The sequence below is a fragment of the Leptonotus elevatus genome, chromosome 2 (assembly GCF_054856555.1).
Source record: "Leptonotus elevatus isolate MCC_2025b chromosome 2, RoL_Lele_1.0, whole genome shotgun sequence".
In the NCBI taxonomy this organism is placed as follows: Eukaryota; Metazoa; Chordata; class Actinopteri; order Syngnathiformes; family Syngnathidae; genus Leptonotus; species Leptonotus elevatus.
In genome coordinates, this window is record NC_141240.1 from 3,651,562 (window position 1) to 3,673,483 (window position 21,922).

General features: G+C 42.3%; 1 protein-coding gene across 2 annotated transcripts in view; it reads left to right on the forward strand.

The window, feature by feature from the left end:
- The window catches only part of lama5 (laminin, alpha 5), a 166,193-nt gene that overhangs the window by 75,182 nt on the left and 69,089 nt on the right, over window positions 1–21,922 (forward strand). Inside the window, exons 18-28 of one of the 2 annotated variants that reach the window (XM_086067181.1) lie at window positions 1,881–1,933; window positions 4,830–4,929; window positions 5,068–5,120; window positions 5,206–5,311; window positions 5,445–5,544; window positions 5,683–5,839; window positions 13,107–13,245; window positions 16,048–16,190; window positions 19,418–19,521; window positions 19,588–19,741; window positions 21,451–21,617. In XM_086067181.1, coding sequence (XP_085923307.1) covers window positions 1,881–1,933; window positions 4,830–4,929; window positions 5,068–5,120; window positions 5,206–5,311; window positions 5,445–5,544; window positions 5,683–5,839; window positions 13,107–13,245; window positions 16,048–16,190; window positions 19,418–19,521; window positions 19,588–19,741; window positions 21,451–21,617 — 1,276 coding nt within the window. The remainder of the gene's footprint in view (window positions 1–1,880; window positions 1,934–4,829; window positions 4,930–5,067; window positions 5,121–5,205; window positions 5,312–5,444; window positions 5,545–5,682; window positions 5,840–13,106; window positions 13,246–16,047; window positions 16,191–19,417; window positions 19,522–19,587; window positions 19,742–21,450; window positions 21,618–21,922) is intronic. The other variant, XM_086067182.1, reaches the window with a different exon arrangement.

Here is a 21,922-nt window from a genome sequence, read left to right on the forward strand (position 1 = left end):
CATCATCGCCACAGCCAAGTCATCATCGTCACAGCTAGCTAAGTTGTCAACGCCACAGCTAGCCAAGTCGTCATCGTCACAGCTAGCCAAGTTGTCATCGTCGCAGCTAGCCAAGTCGTCCTTGTCACAGCCAAGTCAAGTCATTCCACAGCAAGTCAAGGCAAATCAGGTCCTGTCACGTCACGCTCGTTCCAGTCATGGCGACCAGTCTACTAACGTCCAGTCATGGCGACCAGTGTACTCACGTCCTGTCCAGTCATGGCGACAAGTCTACTCATGTCCTGTCCAGTAATGGTGACCAGTCTACTCACGTCCTATCAAGTCATGGCGACCAATCTACTCAGTCATGATTGTCTGCTCACCTTTCTCATTATGGTTAATCAAAGTACCACACATTCCACTTGATTCCCGTTTCCCTGCATTTGGGTCCACCATCCCTCATCCACTCACGTTCCCTCATGACAATAGTCAGGTGTGCACACATGCACTTGTATGCTCCATTGTGTGGCCCAGCTGTTCTCACACAGCCTTACGATGTTGGATTTATGTGCAGTGAGCTTGTTTTGCCCGCCCTGAGTGTGATGTAGCCCGACAGGCTTGGGGTCTCATGGGGATCTTTAAGCTATGTTTCCCTCAGACACATAAAATTGCTTTATCTAAATTCACAGTCATGCTCCGCTCACAGTTTCATAAAATGTGTTCTTTACCGCGCGGAGTGATGACAAGCAGCAGGAATCTGCTGCGGCGACACCTAAATTGGTGCCTGACACCCGAAGGAGCCCCACCAGATGAGTGAAGTGTGCGTGAGGAGGCTTTGCCAGCCTGCGTGGCAGTTCCGGTGCGTAGTGTAGCTAAACTACTACTATAGCAGAAGAAGCAGATTTTTATTGCTGTCAAACAACAGAATTTTAGACAAGTTGCATCCATATCAGACTGAACTGCTTATCAATAGACGTTAGGACAAGTTTAAAAAGAATGATGTCAAACTGCAGCAACATTTCTGGCAGGGCCACCAGGAGCCGAGTTCCATATAAGTGCATACAACTTAAAATATTTAGGGTAAAATGCAAGAATGTCAGGCTGGTTGATATGGTGGTAATTCATACCACGGTTTAAATTGAATCCCTTCACCGTAACTGTATATCTTAAGTGGAAGAATGTTATTATGAAAGTATTCCTGAATGTGTTGTGCAGTCGCCTAACAAAACAAAAAAAATATATTTTTTTTAAAGAGTAAAATAAGATATGTTTTTCTTCTGTCTCTGTCCATCTGTCTAATGTGCGTTCATCTGCTAACAGTCTAACCGAATAAAAAAATTGTAAAGTATCTTTTGAGTTTTTATTATAAAATATTTATTGTGATCTTGCATGAGACACATAAACCGTATTTTCCCCAAAATTTAAATAAATAAAAATGTAAACTAATTTAAAAATATATAAATACAATTTATTTTAAAAATCCACAAATTTGCTATAGAACCTAATTAGAAGTAACTGAATTTGTTTTTTTTTTAAATTATTTATTTTAAATTATTATAAATTAAAAGCAAAAACAAAATTATAAACACAAAACAGTTCCAACCTGGTGCACACTTGTCCTGAGTCAACACATGACTACTGTCCATCATCACCAACAATCATTACATTCATACACTCTTGGACAAATGTACTTTGACACCACCTAAGTCACACTAACTTTCTAAGGACATTTTTATTTTGTTACTACAGTAGTCCTTTTAGAACAAGTGTCCAAAAAGCCATAAAAAAACTAAAATGATTTATGGTGGCTAAAATTAGGTCAAGTGAAGTGTGTTATGACAGCATGAAACTTGCATGACTAATAATGATGACTCATGAAGTGTGTGCGTGTGTGTTTCTAGCTGGCACATGTCATCCTGCTGGGTCCGTTCATTACGTCGTTCCTCCTCCAGTGGTAAGTTTTGAAGGTTTTTGGCAACATTGCAATTCGACTTGATTTGTAAATTATTATTCCTAGGAATATAAGGCCTTTTTGGTGGCCTCAATGTGCTCCCAAACTCCCAAATGTTTTTATGATCCTGTATTTTGGTTAAAATGTATGCATCTTAGGGGTCCTCCAAAAATCACTCTGTAGCTGTCCCCTTTGCAGAAAAACAACCCCAAAGCAAACATCAGATAGGCTTGAACATGAATTTGTTTAAGCAGTGGTATGCGTCTGAAACTGCAGGATTTGATTCCCTGTCGGCGTAGTGTGTTACTGATGGTAACCTTTATTATTTCAGTACAAGCTCTCTGCAGGTTGTTTACAGGTTCCCACAATGTAATTCTGGCATTTTTGCTCACCATTCTCATTATTATTTTGACCCCATGGAATGAGATCTTATATGGAGCCCTAAACCAGCCTTTTTCCCCCTGTTACTGACCAGATACTATTTTCCATCATAATTTAAAAATAAATTACTTTAAAATCCTGCAATGTGATTTCAAGTTTTTTTCCACATTGCGTCTCTCACAGTTAAAGTGAACTTATGATTCAATTACATACCTTTGTCATCATTTTAAGTGGGAGAACGTGCACAATCGGTGGCTGAAATACTTTTTTGCACCACTGTGTAAATTTGTTCTTACACCGTAATATACATGTACTGAATGTGTATGTATATATGTTTTGACTTGACGTAATTTGGATTTTGAAATATATTATATTACTGTATATATATTATATTAACTTATTCACTCCCAGCCATTTTTACTGAAGCAACCCCCTTCACTCCTGGCTGTTTTACTGGATTTTGACTGATTTTGCAGGGCCCACACAATATTGTGTTCTATTGCTATAAAAACATGGAACCTACCAAAAGATACATTAGAATCTCTTGTTTCATCAGGAAAAAAATTATATTTGTGTCCATTGCCGTTTTGCAGGAATTAGCATTGGAATATCGCTAAATGTCACCATTATTCACATTCCTGTTGAAAACACTGACAAAAAGAGCTTGTTGCAACATGGCCCTGGCTGATCTCTGATACTCTGCTGCCACCTGCTGCAAAAATTCTTTTTTTATTGCTTTAAGCAACCTCTTCAGGTCAGCAGCTGTACCAAGACCTGTATGCTCTAGCATAAAAAAAAACATTAAAAAAAAACATATACATACGTTTTTGGGAGTAAAGGACAAAGTATTAAAACGTATTTATACGTTTTTGGGTTTGAATTAGTTAATATTTGAAATACTCTCTGACAAATCCTGTAAAACAATTACAATAACTGTTGCCGTAATAGTAAGACAGTATAACAAGGCATTGATCCCATCAGTCATAGTCTTGTTGAAGGTCTCATATTATTCAACTTTTCAACATGCTAAAATAGTTCTCAAATGTGTAAAAGACATGTTTGTGACATGCATTCGTCAAAATTTACTTTGGATCTAATATTTTTGCTGTCCTTAAATCAGCCAAAAAACACTCTGTTCAAAACAGCCTGTTTTAGGGGTGTGTCACTTTTATGTAAATAGCTGCACCAGGCCACGACTGGGCCATACCCTTTTCTCTCGAAGGGGCAGTGATTTTGGTCATGGTAGCCATGTGCTAATGTTGTGAATGGAAATGAGTGGCCATGGGAGCAGAATAAAAGGAAAATACAGACATGTATTTTACACATTTGAGAACTATTTTAATATGTGGAAAAGTGGCATAACGTTTTACCATAAGAAAAAGTAGCATAACATCACTACAGAGACTATGTTGTAGGGTTAGTTTGTGATTGTTTAGGCAATGGTTATTTTGCCGTAACCGGAAAATCTCCCGCAAACGCTATTTTGCCGTGAATGTCTCTGAATTGCCGTGAATGCTTGTAGACATTTACAAGCGGTTATAAATAACACAAATGTGCACATTTAGGTCACTGCGGGGTCGCAACGCGCAAGCCGTCTTGTCGAAACCACTTAGCGGCAGGTTAGCATCACAAACTCTAGTCAACTAGGTGGCGAGTTGCCAGTCACGGCAAACTAACCACCGCGCATTGTATCTTGACAAAACAATACGCAACCGCTTCATATTATCCAACCATTGTCTGCTTTATCATATATCCTAACCTCTTGTAACCAAACAACCTCCACACGACAAATGTAGCTCCCACTTTAGGCACTAAAAATACACCAGTAATTTGGTAGAAGGTGCACATCTCTTATTAGAAAGGATAGGAAGGAAGGCTAAATAAAAAATGTTAAACTTACATCGTTCCTGTTTGCAGTCGTGTCACACTATTGGGACCGATCCATTATGTTTAAACGTGTTGCAAGTCCAGCTCTGAACAGGCTTTCACTAACAAAACAGTCCTTTGAGAAATGATGACGGTACACATCCTTCAAAAATAAAATTAATCCACTGTCTTCTCAAAGACTTGGGACAAAGGAAGCAACCACTTTTTCCCGATAATTTTTTTGCAAGCAGGGAGAGAAAAAGAGCAGCAGCCAGCTTCTACAATTTCAGTGGGCGTGACAAACCTTTACCAGAGGTGGTGCCACTAACCCGAGGGGGCTGTGTCGAGTGCACTTCCGTGGCTTTTTGACGTCATTAAGTCACGGAAGTTTAATCTGCCCGTTTGAAGCACACATTTAAGAAAGGAGGAGAAAGCTAAAGAAGTCGCGGACGGACTTTTTTCATACCTGGTTGGATTGTAGACAGGCCGGGGATGCATATTATTGATAGAAAACCCCAAACAGTGCATTTTCATACTATGGGACCTTTAAAGGCCAAGTTAGATATCGTAATTAATTTTTTTCCCAGTTGTTTTGTTGAAAGTAAGTTAAATAAACTGACTGGCTCCTTCTCCTGACATTCATCCCCACAAGGGCCATTGCGAGTGTCGTGACGGTGTTGAGGGCGTGGCCTGTGACCGCTGTAAACCTCTATATTGGAACTTGTCCCCCGACGTTCTTGATGGATGCGCAAGTAAGACTTCACATCTAGTGGAAGGCCTCAAGTCCCACTCGTTGCTGGGGCTTGATGAATGTCTGTGTGTGTTTGTTTGTTTGTTTGTTTGTTTGTGTGTGTGTGTGCGTGTGTGTGTGTATATGGCTTCCTTTGCAGAGTGTGAATGTAACGTCGCCGGAACGCTGAGCAGTGTTGCCAACTGTGCACAGGTGAGTAAGTCATGTGATGACTGCATGATTTTTGTGCAACATTTTTCTGAATTTGTTGGTCAATTTCCTAATTGTACAACCGCAGGACAACGGTCAATGTCACTGTAAGCCAAACTCCTGCAGCAGCACCTGCAACACCTGCAAAGATGGCTTCTACAACTTGCAGGAGCACAGCTACTTTGGCTGTCAGGGTGAGTCATTGTCTTCTCTCGCTTCAGAGCGGCTGTTGACGTTCGTTTCTTGTGCTTATTTCCTGCTTTGTAATGCTTCTTCATGATTTTTTTCCTGCCGTCTTACTTTCCTCCTTACGTGTCGGGCATGTAGGGTGCCAGTGTGATATCGGTGGCTCTGAGGGTCAAGCCTGTGACGAGCGGAGCGGCCGCTGTCAATGCAGACCAAATGTGCACGGACCCAAGTGCAACTTGTGAGTCCAAAACCACTTCAGTAGACAACACCTCGCAAACTCAAACTTCGTAATCATTGTGCAGCAGAGAACAGCGACCTCACACTTTCATGCATTATTTAATTCAACGATACATTTCTGGTGTGTCCTTGTGTGCAGAGCCGCTGTGAATCATTATTTTCCTGACCTTCACTACCTCAAGTTTGAGGCGGAAGAGGGTAGCATGTTGGATGGTCGGCCTGTACGCTTTGGCTACGACCCTGTCGAATTCCCTGGCTTCAGCTGGAGGGGTTATGCTCAAATGTCCGCCATCCAGGTCAGGATTTTGAAGTTGTGTTCTCCGTAACCGTGCCTCTTCAATATTGCCTGCTTGAAACTCGCTGTGCTTGTCTTTACTTACTTTGAAAGTGTTTTTTTATGCTCCCCCCCCTTTCACAATCTGAAAGAGTTCCCAGGTGCCACAGGTGCAGATGAATTTGTAAATATGGTATTGTTGTAAAACAATATATATATATGTGTGTGTACTGTGTATACTGTGTATACTGTATTTTTACAACTTGGCAATGGCTGGTGTGTCTCACTCTGCTTTACACCCAGCTATTTCCACGGTAGCAACCTCCTGCGCTCCCAGCTGTTTTACTGGATTCTGACTGATTTTGCAAGGTAGAGATATAGTCGGACTCTCCTCTACACACGGCTTGGGCTCTGGTACCAATCCTCTCGAGAGGGGTTGGACTCTCTTTCACTCTGGAGTTGCCCACGGTGAGAGGCACAGAGCAGGTGTGGGCATACTGATTGCCCCCCGGCTTAGCGCCTGTACATTGGGGTTTACCCCGGTGGACGCCTGTACATTGGGGTTTACCCCGGTGGACAAGATGGTAGCCTCCGCCTTTGGATGGGGGGACTGGTCCTGACTGTTGTTTTTGGAGTCCTTGGAGGGTGTGCTGGAGAGCGCTCTCTCCAAGGACTCCCTTGTTCTGCTGGGGGATTTCACCGCATACGTGGGCAATGACAGTGAGACCTGGAGGGGCATGATTGGGAGGAACGGCCCCCCCCGATCAGAACCCGAGTGGTGTTCTGTTATTGGACTTCTGTGCTCGTTCAAACAACGCCATATTCAAACATAGGGGTGTCCTTTTGTGAACTTGGCACCAGGACACCCTCGGCCGCAGTTCGATGATCGACTTTGTAGTTGTGTCATCTGACTTGCGGCCGTATGTTTTGGACACTTGGGTGAAGAGAGGGGTGGAGCTGTCAACTGATTACCACCTGGTGGCGTCTTTGCTCCGATGATGGGGGAAGGTGCCGGTCAGACCTAGCAGATTCAAACGTAATGTGAGGGTTTGTGGGAACGTCTGGAGGAATCCCCGGTCAGAAGGAGTTTTAATGCCCACCGGGGGAGGCGGGGGGACATTGAGTCCGAGTGGGCCATGTTCTACACCTCCATTGTTGAGGCAGCTGATCGGAGCTGTGGCCGTAATGTGGTCGGTGCCTGTCGTGGCGGCAATCCTCGAACCCGCTGGTGGACACCAACAGTAAGGGATGCCGTCAAGCTGAAGAACGAGTCTTATCAGGCCTTTTTGTTCTCTGGGACTCCAGAGGAAGGTGACAGGTACCGGCTGGCCAAGCGGAACGCGGCTTCGGCGGTCGCTGAGGCAAAAACTCGGACATGGGAGGAGTTCGGTGAAGCCATGGAAAATTACTTCCGGACGGCTTCGAAGAAATTATGGTCCACCATCCGGCGTCTCAGGAGAGGAAAGCAGTGCACCATTAACACTGTGTATATTTTAGATGGGCTGCAGCTGACCTCGACTCAGGACGTCGTGAGTTGGTGGGGAGAATACTTCGAAGTCCTCCTCAACTCCACCGACACGTCTTCCTTTGAGGAAGCAGAGTCTGGGGACTCTGAGGTGAGCTCTCCTATCTCTGGGGTCGAAGTCACTGAGGTGGTTGGAAAGCTCGGTGGCAGGGCCCCGCCGGGGGTGGATGAGATCCGCTCGGAGTTCCTAAAGGCTTTGGTTGTTGTTGTGGGGCTGTTATGGTTGACACGCCTCTACAACATCGCATGGACATTGGGGACAATGCCTCTGGATTGGCAAACCGGAGTGATGGTCCCCCTTTTTGACTGATCTTTCAAGGTCCACAGAAAAATCTGTGTTTGGACTATGGAAACACACATACTATCAAATGAAAGATTGAACTCTCATCTTTCATCAGAAAAAAAACGTTTGTTTCTACCTTATTCCGTTCTTCAGTAATCAACAATAGAAAATGGTTAGTTTCATCCAAATGCTCTTGTTTTGGACCAAAATACGAAGAAATCAAGCTTTTAGTGAAACGATATTATTTCATGCACTCTAGTGAATTTGACACCTTTTTTTTTTCCATGAATGATGCCACAAACATCTAAACAGTGCTTTATATATGTAAAACACTGCCACCAACAATGAAAAAGTGTTTTTTGATAGCAAAATACGTTTATTTACATTCAACAGTGTAACAATTTGACACACCAATTTGGCAAACTATTTACAAATGTGTGCAACTGTGGTACTATTTACAATTATGTGGATGTTTCAACGACAGTTTTTCTTTTTGCGTAACACTCCCCTGCGTGCAAGGAGACGCAACAGGATTTGCACAACAGATTAGTTTCACTGCGATTGCCCCTTCGCGTGCAGACGCTACACTTTCTTGCCGGCCGTTTTTTCCGGGGAATAGCAAGTATATACTGCAGTGTGTGTTTGGCCATGTTGCCATCAAGTCTACTATCAGGATCATGATACGGTTACGTTACGGTGGTGTTATGTCTGGCTTCCTCATGTCCTTCAGTTCCTATACCGGGTGGTAGATGTTCTGATCCATCTTATCCACTCCATTCATGGTGGCATCGTAGTCCAGAACCAGTGTCTTCTCCGTGATCAGACTGTACCCACTCCACCGATGAATATGCATTGGACTCGGGGTACTCTTCATCGTCCGATTGAACGTCCGCCTGTGCTCGGTTGTGCTCCGCGTTTTCCGGCGTTAGCATCGCTAGCCGGTGAGGCTTTATGACGTGATCATAGCCGCCGCGTCAACGCTTCCAACTTCGGCGTCAACCTCGGCAGTCACCATCATCATCATCGTCGACATCAATGTGCTCTTTAGTATTAGTCGATGCTTTTCGACTACTCTTCATCGTCCAATTGAACGTCCGCTTGTGCAGAAGTGCTCGTTTTCCGCCGTTAGCATCGCTAGCCGGTGAGGCTTTACGACGTGATCATAGCCGCCGCGTCAACCCTTCCAACTTCGGCGTCAAGCTCGGAATCACCATCATCATCATCGTTGTCATCAATGCGCTGTTTAGCATTAGTCGATGAATGAAAAATGCTCAAGCGGGAGCTGCTTGCAACCGGTCGCCATTGTTGCTTCATCAGCCATTGTCCCCTCAACACTCTAGCTCCGCCTCACCTCTTCTACTGACGCTCACCCAATTTTGTCCAAAGAGAGTCATCGCTGCCATCTAGGGGCCAAAACTAGTCATTATACTAACTAGATCTGCTTGATACTTTCAGCACAGCTGGCCAAGGCTTTCCTCCACCCGTTTCCAAAAAAAAACAAAAAAAACATAGTGAACGTCTTTTAACTCTTTGACCGCCATAAACGTTATAAAACGTTTAGTAAAAACCTACGGAGGGGCGCCGAGGACGTTAAAAGACGTTCACTATGTTGTTGTTTTTTGGGAAACGGGTGGAGGAAAGCCTTGGGCAGCTGTGTATCAAGTATCAAGCAGATCTAGTTAGTTTAATGACTCGTTTTGGCCCCTAGATAGCAGCGATGACTCTCTTTGCACAAGGTTGGGTGGGCCGCCCACCGTGGGCGTCAGTAGAAGACGTGAGGCGGAGCTAGAGTGTTGAGGAGACAATGAACGATGATGCAACAATGGCGACCGGTTGCAAGCAGCTCACGCTTGAGCATTTTTTTCAAAGACGGAAAGCATCGATCAATACTAAAAAGCGCATTGATGTCGACGATGATGTTGACTCCGAGCTTGACGCCAAAGTTGGAAGCCTTGACGCGACCGTTATGATCACGTAGTAAGCCTCACCGGCTAGCGCTGCTAACGCCGGAAAACGCGCAGCACAACCGACCGGGTACTTCTGGACAAGCGGAGATTCGATCGGGCGATGGAGAGTTGTCGAAAAGCATCGACCAATGCACATTGAGAATGATGATGATGGTGAATCCCGAGGTTGACGCCACAGTTGGACGCGGCCTTTATTCTCACGTCATAAAGCCTCACCGGCTAGCGCTGCTAACGCCGGAGCTGCACAAGCAGACATTCGATCGGACAATGAAGAGTACCCCGAGTCCAATGCATATTCATCGGAGGAGCGGGTACAGTCTGATCACGGATAAGACACTGGTTCTGGACTACGATGCCACCATGAATGGAGTGGATAAGATGGATCAGAACATCTCTTACCACCCGGTATAGCAACTGAAGGACATGAGGAATACAGACGTAACACCACCGTAACGTAACCGTAACATGATCCTGATATTAGACTTTATGGCAACACACACTGCAGTATATACTTGCTATTCCCCGGAAAAAACGGCCTGCAAGAAAGTGTAGCTTCTGCACGCGAAGAGGCAATCGCAGTGAAACTAATCTGTTGTGCAAATCATGTTGCATCTCCTTGCACGCAGGGGAGTGTTTCACAAAAAGAAAAACTGTCGTTGAAACATCCACATAATTGTAAATAGCACCACAGTTGCACACATTTGTAAATAGTTTGCCAAATTGTTGTCAAATTGTTACACTGTTGAATGTAAATAAACGTATTTTGCTATCAAAAAACACTTTTACATTCTTGGTGGTAGTGTTTTATAGAAGTAAAGCACTATTTAGGTGTTTGTGGCATCATTCATGGACAAATAGAAGTGTAAAATTCACTAGAGTACATGAAATAATATCGTTTCACTAAAAGCTTGATTTCTCCGTATTTTGGTCCAAAACAAGCGCATTTGGATGAAACTAACCATTTTCTATTGTTGATTACTAAAGAACGGAATAAGGTAGAAACAAAGTTTTTTTTCTAATGAAAGATGAAAGTACAATCTTTCATTTGGTAGTATGTGTGTTTCCATAGTCCAAACAGAACATTTTCTGTGGACCTTGAAAGATCAGTCAAAATGCTTAAATCGGCTGGCACTGACAGCATCCCTTTTCTGAAAACGTCTGGCAGTCAAAGAGTTAACGTCTTTGGCGCCCCTCCGTAGGATTTTACTAAACGTTATTTAACGTTTTTGGCAGTAAAAGAGTTAAGAAGGGAGACCGGAGGGTTTGCTCCAACTATAGAGGGATCACACTCCTCAGCCTCCCTGGTAAGTTCTATTCAGGGGTGCTAGAGAGGAGGGTCCCTCGATTCAAGAGGAGTGTGGTTTTACACCCTCCAGCTCCACCACCAGCTTTACACCCTCGGCAAGGTCCTGGGTGCATGGGTGTTCGGCCAACCAGTCTACATGTGTTTTGTAGATTTGGAGAAGGCATTTGACCTTGGGGACTCCTGTGGGGGGGTACTTTGGGAGTAGGGTGTACCGAGCCTTTTGATACGGGCTGTTCGGTCCCTGTACGACCGGTGTCAGAGTTTGGTCTGCATTGCCGGCTGCAAGTCGGATTCGTTTCCAGTGAGGGTTGGACTCCACCAAGGTTGCCCTGAATTTCTAGGCACAGGGGGGTCCAGTTTGGTGGTCTCAGCATTGCATCTCAGCTTTTTGCAGATGATGTGGTGCTGTTGGCTTCATCAGGCTGTGATCTTCAACTCTCACTGCAGCACCTCCAAATCCAAGACCATGGTCCTCAGTCGGAAAAGGGTAGCGTGCCTTCTCCGTGTCAGGGATAAGATCCTGCCCCAAGTGGAGGAGTTCAAGTATCTTGGAGTCTGTGAGGGCAGGATGGAGTGGGAGATCGATAGGCGGATCGGATGCGTCTGCAGTGATGCGGACTTTGTATCCGTCCGTTGTGGTGAAGAAGGAACTGCTCTCGAGTTACCGGTCGATCTACGTTCCTACCCTCACTTATGGTCATGAGCTGTGGGTCGTGACCGAAAGAACAAGATCCCGGAAAGAAGCGGCCAAAATGAGTTTCCTTCGCAGAGTACCTTAAAGATAGGGTGAGAAGCTCGTCATCCGGGAGGGACTCGGAGTAGAGCCGCTGCTTCTCCATGTTGAGAGGAGCCAGTTGAGGTGGCTTGGGCATCTGGTTCGGATGCCTCCCGGACGCCTCCCTGGAGGGGTTTTCCTGGCAAGACCCACCGGCTGAAGGCCCTGGGGACGACCCAGGACACGCTGGAGAGACTATGTCTCTCGGCTGGCCTGGGAACGCCTTGGGATCTCGCTGGAGGAGCTGGTTGAAGTGGCTGGGGAGAAGGAAGTCTGGGCTTCCCTGCTAAAGCTGCTGTCCCCGCGACCCGACCTTGGATAAGCGGTAGAAGATGGATGGATGGATCTTCTATCTTTCTTTTATGATTACTATTAGTATTTATTTATTTTAGAGCTGTCAAACAAAACAAAATTAAATCAGAAAAAAGGCTTTTCTAATAAATATTTTAGCCCGCCAAATTTAAAGAGCACGTGTTATGTGTTAATTTTTTCAACATTTAATGTTATGAGGACTTCTTCACAAAAAAATTATCCACTGCACACGGTCATCCTCCTCCTTTTCTAATCAGTTACTTACTTGCATAATTTAAAATGAAAAAAAAAATGGCCCCAACAGTTTGACACAAACAAATATTCTGAAATTCTTACGCAAACATTTATTAAATGATTTACTTTAATGCATGTAGTTATGTGTTTTGTTCAAACACAACCTGTGCTACCTTTAATGTTATCATCCGCTCTCAGCTAAAGGATCATCTGTAGTCAAAATTAATAGTGTGATTAATTTACGTTAATATATGATTAATGCGATAATTATTTTGTGTTTAATTAATTATTTAGCACTTTAACGTTGACAGCACTAACTTATTTATTCATTTATCTATATATAGCCCTTAGTGTTACCCCACAGCAAAATGCCGACAATAAGTTTTAAGTTGGCTTCCTTTTAGTGTTCGAACATTGTATGTTGATTGCTCCTTTTTCCTTTCTTTGACTACCTCTAGTGACTGTTTTGCAAAATAAGTGACGAGCAACAGTTTTGGGGGAGAAAGAGATTCTCTCTCGAGGACAGGAGATTTTGACCCCTACATGACCACACTGCAAATGAAGCCACCACTTGCTAATTCAATCATATCAATCACTAAAGTTCAGAAAGATTATTTTTTTTCTCTGGTGGAGGTAGAATTTCCTCAACAAGCCACCAAATTAAATGTTGTCAGTTACTTTTGTGGATCTGTGCATGTGGTAAAGGGAATGTGCAAACAACCCTGCCGCCCTGATTAACTTTTATGAAAGCAAATCAAAGTTTTAATACAACATGCAAACACATTCATTTGCAACCATTTTTGTGTTATGAAGTTCATTATATGAAGTCTTTTCTCCTCATTGCTTCATCCACTTGCGGCGCCTGGTATTGGTGGGTACGTGTTCAGTCCAAGGTGCTGGTGCCGGTGTGGGTGGGCTCTCCGGACCTCTTCCGCTTGGTGCTGCGCTACACCAACATGGCAGGCGTAGACGTCCGGGGTCGGGTGTCGGTGCTGGAAGACGATGGGAAAAACTTCTGTGCCAACTGTGAGTGCTGCTGGTGGCCGGGTTCAGGTTCCTCCTCCTCCTCCTCTTCTTCCTCCTCCTGTGAGGTCCCTCAGCTTCATGCCGCCAGATCTTAGCGCACAAACTTTAAACTAACTTTCTTTATCAAGTCAAGTCAAATCAAATTTATTTGTATACAGTAGCCCTTAACTCTTTCACTGCTAGCCATTTTCACCGAAGCAACCCCAATCCAAAATTTTTACTGATTTTTCAAGCCCACAGAATATTGCGTTCTTTTGTTATAAAAACATGAAACCTACCAAAAGAAAGATTAGTCTCTTCTTTCATCAGGAAAAAAAAAGTATATTTGTATCTGTTTCTGTTTTGCAGCAATTAGCATTAGAATATAGCTAAGTTGCATCATTATTCACAAACCTGTTGAAAACACTGGCAAAAAAAACTTGTTGCAACGTGGCCCAAGTTGATATCTTATACTCTGATGCCACGTGCTGGGCATTTTTGTAATAACTACCACTGCTTTAAGCGACCTCTTCATGTCAAAAGCTGCATCAAAGCATTCTGTATGCTCTTGCATTTAAAAATATAAAAAACGTATTTACACGTTTTGGGGTTTGAATGAGTTAATCAGAGAGTCAGTTTAATTAGATGGAGCGCTGCAGGAAGACCTCTCCGGAGAAGTGCGTCATACTTTTCCTTTTCCACACGCCTCTTCTTGTGTCTCCTCCTTTTTCTCTTCCTCCTCCCATTGGTTCTCCTCATCTGCTTCTTCCTCTTATCTCCTCATCTTGAGGATTTTCTGATTCCTCATTTTATGCTCCTTCTTCTTCTTGCCCTTGTGGCATCTGTTGTTTGTCTTCCTCCCCTTGTGGTCCTGTATTTCTCTTCTTCATCTCATGTTTCCTTCCCCTTTCCCCCCTCATCCTCTTATTCCTCTTTTGTCTCCTTTCTTCCATCATAACTCCTCCTTTTAGTCTTTCTCACCTTAGTGCATATCATCTTCATCCTCCCCTCATCCCGCTTCCTCCCACCCCTCTTCTTTTTTTTCATACCCTCATGGCTCTTCCATTTCGCACAGCATATCTCTTCCTCACTGTCTGTTCAGGGTTTCTTCAAATTTGGAATTTTGCTCAGAAGCTTTCCTTTTCTATCCAAACGAGTTGACCCATTAGTATTTGGAGGATATATTTATTAAAAGAAAAAAAGAAAAAAAAAGTATTTGGAGGATACACAGTACATTCTGTAGAGTAAATTTGACTCTATTTAGAGCCATTTAAAGAACGTCAGTAAGTTGGTTATTTAAAGGTTAGTTAGAACCAAAACCAAAACAAGAACGTTGAGAACGTATTCTGGTTATGTGGATGCTAGGTTAAGCGTAACGTACCCTAAACGTTGAGGAAGCAATATATGCTTCAATGTTTTGCACAATTGTAGTATTTAAATATTTTAAGCACAGTTTACATGTGCTTAAAATATTTAGAAATAATAGATTATAGTAGCGTTAGCCATTTAATTTATCAAAATTGTTGGCGAGTAGAGAAAATGAGCGTCATCTGGTGCTGTGCAAATCTAAGCACTATTAAAAAGACAGTACGGCACTTGTAGGGTGACTGGCACAGCTGATGTTCAGTGTAGCGGTAAAGCACACAGCTTTCATACTGGTGTGCAGATCATGAGTTGGTTAAATTCTTGCCTTTGGCAAAATTATTTTTGTCACTTTAAGTTCATTTATTTAAAAAAAAAGAAGGAAAAAAACAATTGTAATTTTTTGTACAATTATTAACTTTTAACACTAAGAGCTGTTTTAAAATTTGGGGGCAAGGTAAATAAAAAGAGAACGTTTGGAGAATGGTTAAGAAATGTTAGTGCAAACCAATATGTAACCAGCACTTAACATCCAGAAACGTGAAAAAAACTTTCCATTGCAACCATGGAGCACTCAAATCGCAGACAAACATAACCTTCAAAAAATATTACTAACGTTCCCGGCAAATGTTTCAAGACCATTTTGGGAACCAAAAATTGTTTGTAAGTTTGTCTCTATTTAGAGTGGTAACCAAAAATACTCAGTTTTAGAGCAATATTTACACTTGGAAGAGAGTAAAATAAAATAAAATAAAAATTAAAGTAACTCAAGGGTTGAGGAACGAATTTATGCCCTTCAGCTTGGGAGATTGCCACACTACCACCTGAGCTATGCTTTCTTATATGCAAGAGGAGACCAAAAACATCTTGGCGTTACGAGGTTTCCAGCTGACACGAGCGATAGACTAACACACAGCAGGAGCTGCGTGGCTTCGCGAGTAGATCAGCTGTCTCCCAAGCTGGAGGTCGTGAGTTCATTCCTCAACCCTTGAGTGACTTCTATTAAATTTTTCCCAATTCTTTATTTTTCTCTCTTCCAAGTGTAAATATTACCCTAAAACTGAGTCTGTTTGGTCCCACTCTAAATAGAGTCAAATTTACTCTACAGAATTTACTGTGTAGTTTGTTTGAATTCTAAAAATGCTTAGGAAAGGTGAAACCTCTAACTGACCTTTACCAAAGGTTACACCTGACTAGGCATGGGCCGACATTAAATTCTGATGGAATGACAGCCGCAAGCAAAAATATCACTCTTATTAAAATGACAGCTCTAAAATATTTGTTACATTTGATTTCAGACCGATACCAGTAATAAGTATTCTCTCCTTGAGTACTCACTGATGACTCACCTTTCTGCTCCTTCTTTCTCTCCTCTTCTTAACCTCAAACATGTTGTTGTCATGCAAGTGTTAATGTAAGTAAAACACTATGACGACGTAGATGATGATGATGATCTTCTAGGTACTGAGCAGTCCAAGCAGATTGTGTTCGCTCCCACCACGGAGCCAAGCTTCGTAAGCATTCCCCAGAGCAACTTTGTGGAACCTTTTGTTCTCAACCCTGGAACTTGGAATGTGCTCATTGAGGCTGAAGGAATTCTTCTGGTGAGTATCATTTGTGAATATGGCGCTTGTGGAGCGGAGATTAGTTTTGAATAAATGACAAAACGTCTTTTCATTTCCCAACAGCAGAAATGCTTAAACTGGTGTAGAAGTTTAGATAAATAAGTAATTAGTCTGTAATTTGCATCGTAAGGGCGTGTATTTAGCCTACTTGGGGCCGTCGGGTGACCGCGGCGGGAGTTTCAGCCGCGGCTATCATTCAACTGACTGGGACTTGGCAAGTGGTGCGTGCGCTCACGAAAACTTGTAAATTTCAATATTTATAATAAATATTTTTAGAGTCAAGGAGACTTTGGTTGCTTGTGTATGTACAACTACCACCTATAATTTTTTCAGTTGCCAAGCCGAGTTGACAAATAGCTAACGCGGGCAGCGATGCCATTGTACCTCCTACATGCAGTGGAGCCTTGAGCTCTTAAAGTGACAGTAACTAGACCAATGTTAGTGTATTTGAGGCGGGTGCCAATATTGGTCTAATTCTGACGTATCGGCCCGATACAAATGATGTCTGACAACTATTGTTTCAATAATGCCTGAGATTAACTGTAAGCTTAATGGGATCTTCAAAGTTGTTTTGGGGTTTTTCATCAGTTGAGATGTGAAACTTCCTCACATTTTAAAGAGTTTAAATTTCAGATTACGTCCTAATCTGCTATTGGAATTGGCTTTCTAGTTGTCTTTTTAACACTCTCTGAAAGTATGGGGTCAATATCTTTTTCCTAAGGTACTGGTTTCTATGGGCCTTTGAAAGATGTTTGTACCCAAAATTTTAACGCGTTTTCAACCTGCCAACATTGAAATTGCTGTAACTTCTGAAATTTTTGTGGTACTACCATGTATTATATAGCAATTTAAAGGGAATTAAGTGTAGAGTTAGGATACATCAATATCTAAATTTTCATTTTTGGAGACATAAGCCTGATTTTGTGAAAACACATCTCTCTCCCTCTCTCACACGCACACACGCACACACACATTAGGGATGCACGATAATGCTATTTTCAACCGATACGATAAACCAATCGTTTAGAAAGTGCCGATCCAATCAAGACGATTTGATCTCGATAAAATGGGGTGTGATCCAATACAAGGACGGTTCGATTTTAAAATGGAACGATTCGGTTCGGTTTGATTCAGGAGGATCACGATTCGGTTCGATTCGGTGCAACGATTATTTGATTACTTGACAACTAGTCAACTGCCAAATTCATTTATAATTATTTTGATACACCATTAATCGTTTCAATATCTTGTTTAATTTAAAATGATCTAAATCTCATAATTTGCAAACATCTGCTTTTATTTTGGAAAACAGCGATCAACATTTTTGTATATGTAATGTACTGACATGTTACGGGCCAAATTAGTAAGTATCAGGCTTTTAAAATGCTATTTTAACATGCATCTGCCTAATAAAATGCAACACCTTTAAGTATTGATGGGCCAGTACCAGGTATCTGTGCCAATACCAGCCTTATTTTAAGGTTCTTAATGTTTAGGCAATGTTGTTTTTTTAAACATTTGAGTATGATTTTTATTCAATATTTTTCAATACATTTGAATGTAATAATCATCACACATAACACTTTTATTTTCCTACATTTAAGCACAGTGTTAATGTTTGTTGCAGTGGCTTACAATAATAAATACTAGTTTATTTTAGGAATAAATCCTCTACCTTATTTTTAAGAACACTCAGCTCCACTATGTTATTGTATTATGATGCTGGTCCAAATGGTGGTACAGTGACATTTTTATTTATTTATTTTTGTGTCTCTATATATATATATATTCAACGACACAAGAAAATAAAATTAAACGGTTTCCAAATCAGTTCATAACCATGTATCTATTGATGTTCTACCTTCGTGCTCGTCATCCCTCCGCAATCCTGGCTGACTTTAGTTAAAAAAGTTTAAAAAAAGTTTGTGTATTCCTCGTCGTGTCAAAGCCAGGGGCCGCAGCAATTAAGATCTGACAAGGGTTCGCGTCCTGGACGGGCTAAATAGTTGTCTGCCATGTCATCTTTCTTTTCCCCCCACAACTTTCGAGCTAGCCCAGGGGGTAATTCAAAGTTGTTTTATGCGACTTGGGAGCAATATAGTTTCGTTTTCGAAACTAACACAATATTCCTGTTTTAATCCCCCCTCAGGTCGCGACAGAACGACTTGTTTGCTAATACTCACTAGCAGTAGCATGCTGCGCCGGCAGATATAAGCAATGCATCATTGGCTTGGAGCGATGTTGTGAATGAACTGTAAACAATCACGTGAGTCACTGGCCGCATCGAGGATTGTGGGATTACTGTATGCAAATTGAATATGGCCATGTTTTTTTCCCCCTCCTCGTCATTGGCGACGTGGCGAACGGGGAGCGCGCACCCTGTAAATTGTACCAGCAACATAAAATCGATTTATAACGTTTTGACCGGGCCATCGGCCAGTTCAAGCTATTTTTAGACCGATTCATTAGTCCGTATGCTGGTGAACTCGCATCATTCAAATCAAAACCGGATTTCCGGTTCAAATCGGTTTTTGTTACACCCATTTCTACTGAGGGCTTTTTTGAAAATGGCAAAATGGACATCTCACATACAATTTTTTACCAGGTCTAATGTGCGTGCTGAGTTAACATAGTTTTCACTCATGTTTACATAATCACTTGTGGTCATTTATTTTTGCACCAAATGAGATTTTGTGTTTTTCCTAGGGATGCACGATTACTATCAAACCGATATATATCGGACCGATATTGGCGGGAAAAATGCCGGCATTTGTGTCGGTTTGATATTGCAAAGTTAGACCGATATTGAAAGTCGCTTGAAACATTAGTCTGGTTACTGTCACTTGAGTTCAAGCTGCTGACAGTAGAAAATATGGCGTCGTTGCGCTTGGCTCGTGAGCCATTTGTCAACAAGGCTTGGTGACTGAAAAAAAATGTATAGGTTGTACACAAACAACCAGTCAAAGTCTCCTCAACCCTAAAAACAATATTTACTGGTATTATAAATATTGAAAGTAAAAAAAATAAATAAATAAATAAATATTGAAAGTTGGAGGCAAGATTTTCGAAAGCGCATGCGCTACTTGCAGGGTCACATCTACTTAGCTCTGTCGGTGGCTGACACGTATATATACGTATAGAATATATATACACGTGTGTATATATATATACTAATGACATAATAACCTTCTTATTATTCTGCACAGGATTTTTTGGTTCTTTTGCCGAGCGCCTACTACGAGGCGCCCATCCTGCAAATGCACATCACAGACCCATGCATGTTCAGCTCTCCACCGGACGGCAGCCTCAAGTAAAAATTTTGTCCGTTTTTTTATTTTTGCTACAAAATATTTTTACCTTGTTTATGTCCCTGCAGCTGTCTGCAATACACATACTTGTCTCTGGATGCATTCCCCTCTGTGTCTGGCAATGATGCCATTTGTCGCCATGACAACCACCTGCCACGACCCTGCCCCACCGAAAGGGTCACACCTCGCCATCCTGACATGGCTGTCTGCGGCGGCTATGACGTAAGAGCATGAAATGCCTGTGTTTGTCTCTTGGTCTGCATTTACACCACAAAACTTAAAATTCTAGATGTATTTTGCTTTATATATGATGTAAATATTAGGGGTGTGAATTGCCTAGTACCTGGCGATTCGATCCGTGTCACGATTTGATCCAATATAGATTAATCCAGATACAAATCTATCAGTCGATTATTACGATTGATTTTTGACTAAAATTGAGAAAATACTCATCAGTAAACTTGTACACTGTAAGATTTGTATGAAAATGTATTTATTTATCTGAAACTTCAGGCTTAATACTGTGAGCCGCTGTATTTAACTAACAGGTTGCAATCTGTTTCATGTTTGAACAGCATTGGCTTAATGTTCCATTAATATGACATTCTTCCATGCTTAAAGTGTCAGCCCTAACCCTGAGTCAGACATTTTGTTGATTATTTCCATCACAAATTTATGTTTAAACATCAATTCGGCCGCATATTGAATCGATACGAGAATTGCGTACTGTAACACCCCTAGTAAATATGCTGCAGTAGAGGAAAGGTGTAAAGAACATTATCAATGAACAGTTACATCACAAAAAAATGTAATGTCATTAAAAAGTTCCATATTTTTTGTCAGACATTTCAGAAAGTGAAAGTCGTTATATAGAATCAAGCTGCGGCGCATTGATCCAGTAATCATTTTTGTTTAGCCTCATGTGATATTCAAATTTTTGGAGACACTGAATTTTAGGCATTACCAGCCTAACCCTAACCATAACCCTCAAAACATACAGGCTGTTGTCAAGGAATTGTAGTAATATTAATGTAAAAAAAAAAAGGTATAATAAGTTGAGCAGACTGGACGCCTTCTTGACCCGCCCCGTTGGTGGGCCGGTCCCCCTCCCGCTTGCCTCTGTTTTGGGCTCTTTTTGTTTTTGGACTTTGTGAGACGTCTGTGAGCCGTCCCTTGAGGGGTGGGTACTGTCATGTTTCGGTTCTGTGGTGGTTGTTTTTTTTTTTGTTATGGGTTTTCTTGTTGTTTTTGTCTTTGGTTGGTGTTTTTGTCATGTTCCTGGTTTCTTCCCTTGTCTTGTTATGTATAACCACGTCCAGCTGTGTGTGTCTTCCCTTCCCAGTGTGTGTGACCAATCAGTGCCCTCAGCCACTTGTGTTTCCCCAGGTATGTCTCATTAGGTCATTAGTGTTGGTGTATTTAGTCTGTTGTGTTTGTCCAGTTGGTGTGGGTGCATTGTTGGTGTTACGTGGGTTATGTTGTGTGCGCCACGTCTTGTTAGCGTAACCACGTCTTCAAACCACAGCCAAGTTCAGCCAAGTCACTCCCCTGTCACGCCACGCTCGGTTCAGTCCAGTCCTGTCCTGTCACGTCACTCTTGGTTCAGTCCAGTCATGTCAAGTCCAATCCAGTCAGGTCAAGTCCAGTTTAGTCAAAGTCTTGTTTTTTTCCTGCCCACTTGTTGTTTACTCATTACCTCTGTCTGATCAGTCTCCTCGCATTTGGGTTCACATCACTCACACCGCCTCAAAACCGTAATAGTAACATTCGGGTCAAAGGTCTGAAACTCAAAATGCAACAGATTTGAAACAAAAAACCCTAAAAAAATCCATAACTGTTGGGCCATAGTATAGACATTAAATATGACATCACGTAAATACGTACTGTATGTGAATTGCTGGTAATCAAAAATTTTTCCAAACTTGTGCCAGCAGATCAGCGTGGAGATGCGAGCAAATGTAAAGGCTCGGGACGTCTATGTGCTGGTGGTGGAGTATGCCAACGTGGAGGAGTCTCCACAAACGCTCGCTATCACCTTCAACTTGCCAAAAGCGCATAACCGACAACACAGCATTACTCTGTTGCACTGCACATTCAGGTGAACCTGCAAGCACTGTTGAGGCCTAGATACACCAATCCGACATCAGGAGTCGGACAGCGTTGGGCCGACGGCATGCGCCGTCTGAACAGTGTATAAATTACTGTCGTGATGTCGGATCGAGTTGTAATACGTGGGGGGCATTTCCAGAAAATTTGACCTGTTGAATTGGCGTCGGGCCATTTAATCACTGTGATTGGTTGTTAGCTAGCGAATCAGCGCACGAGGCAAGAAGAGGAAGTGACGAACGCGGATAAACAGTACTGATGGAAAGCCTGGACCATTTTTTTTCCTGCTCATTTTGC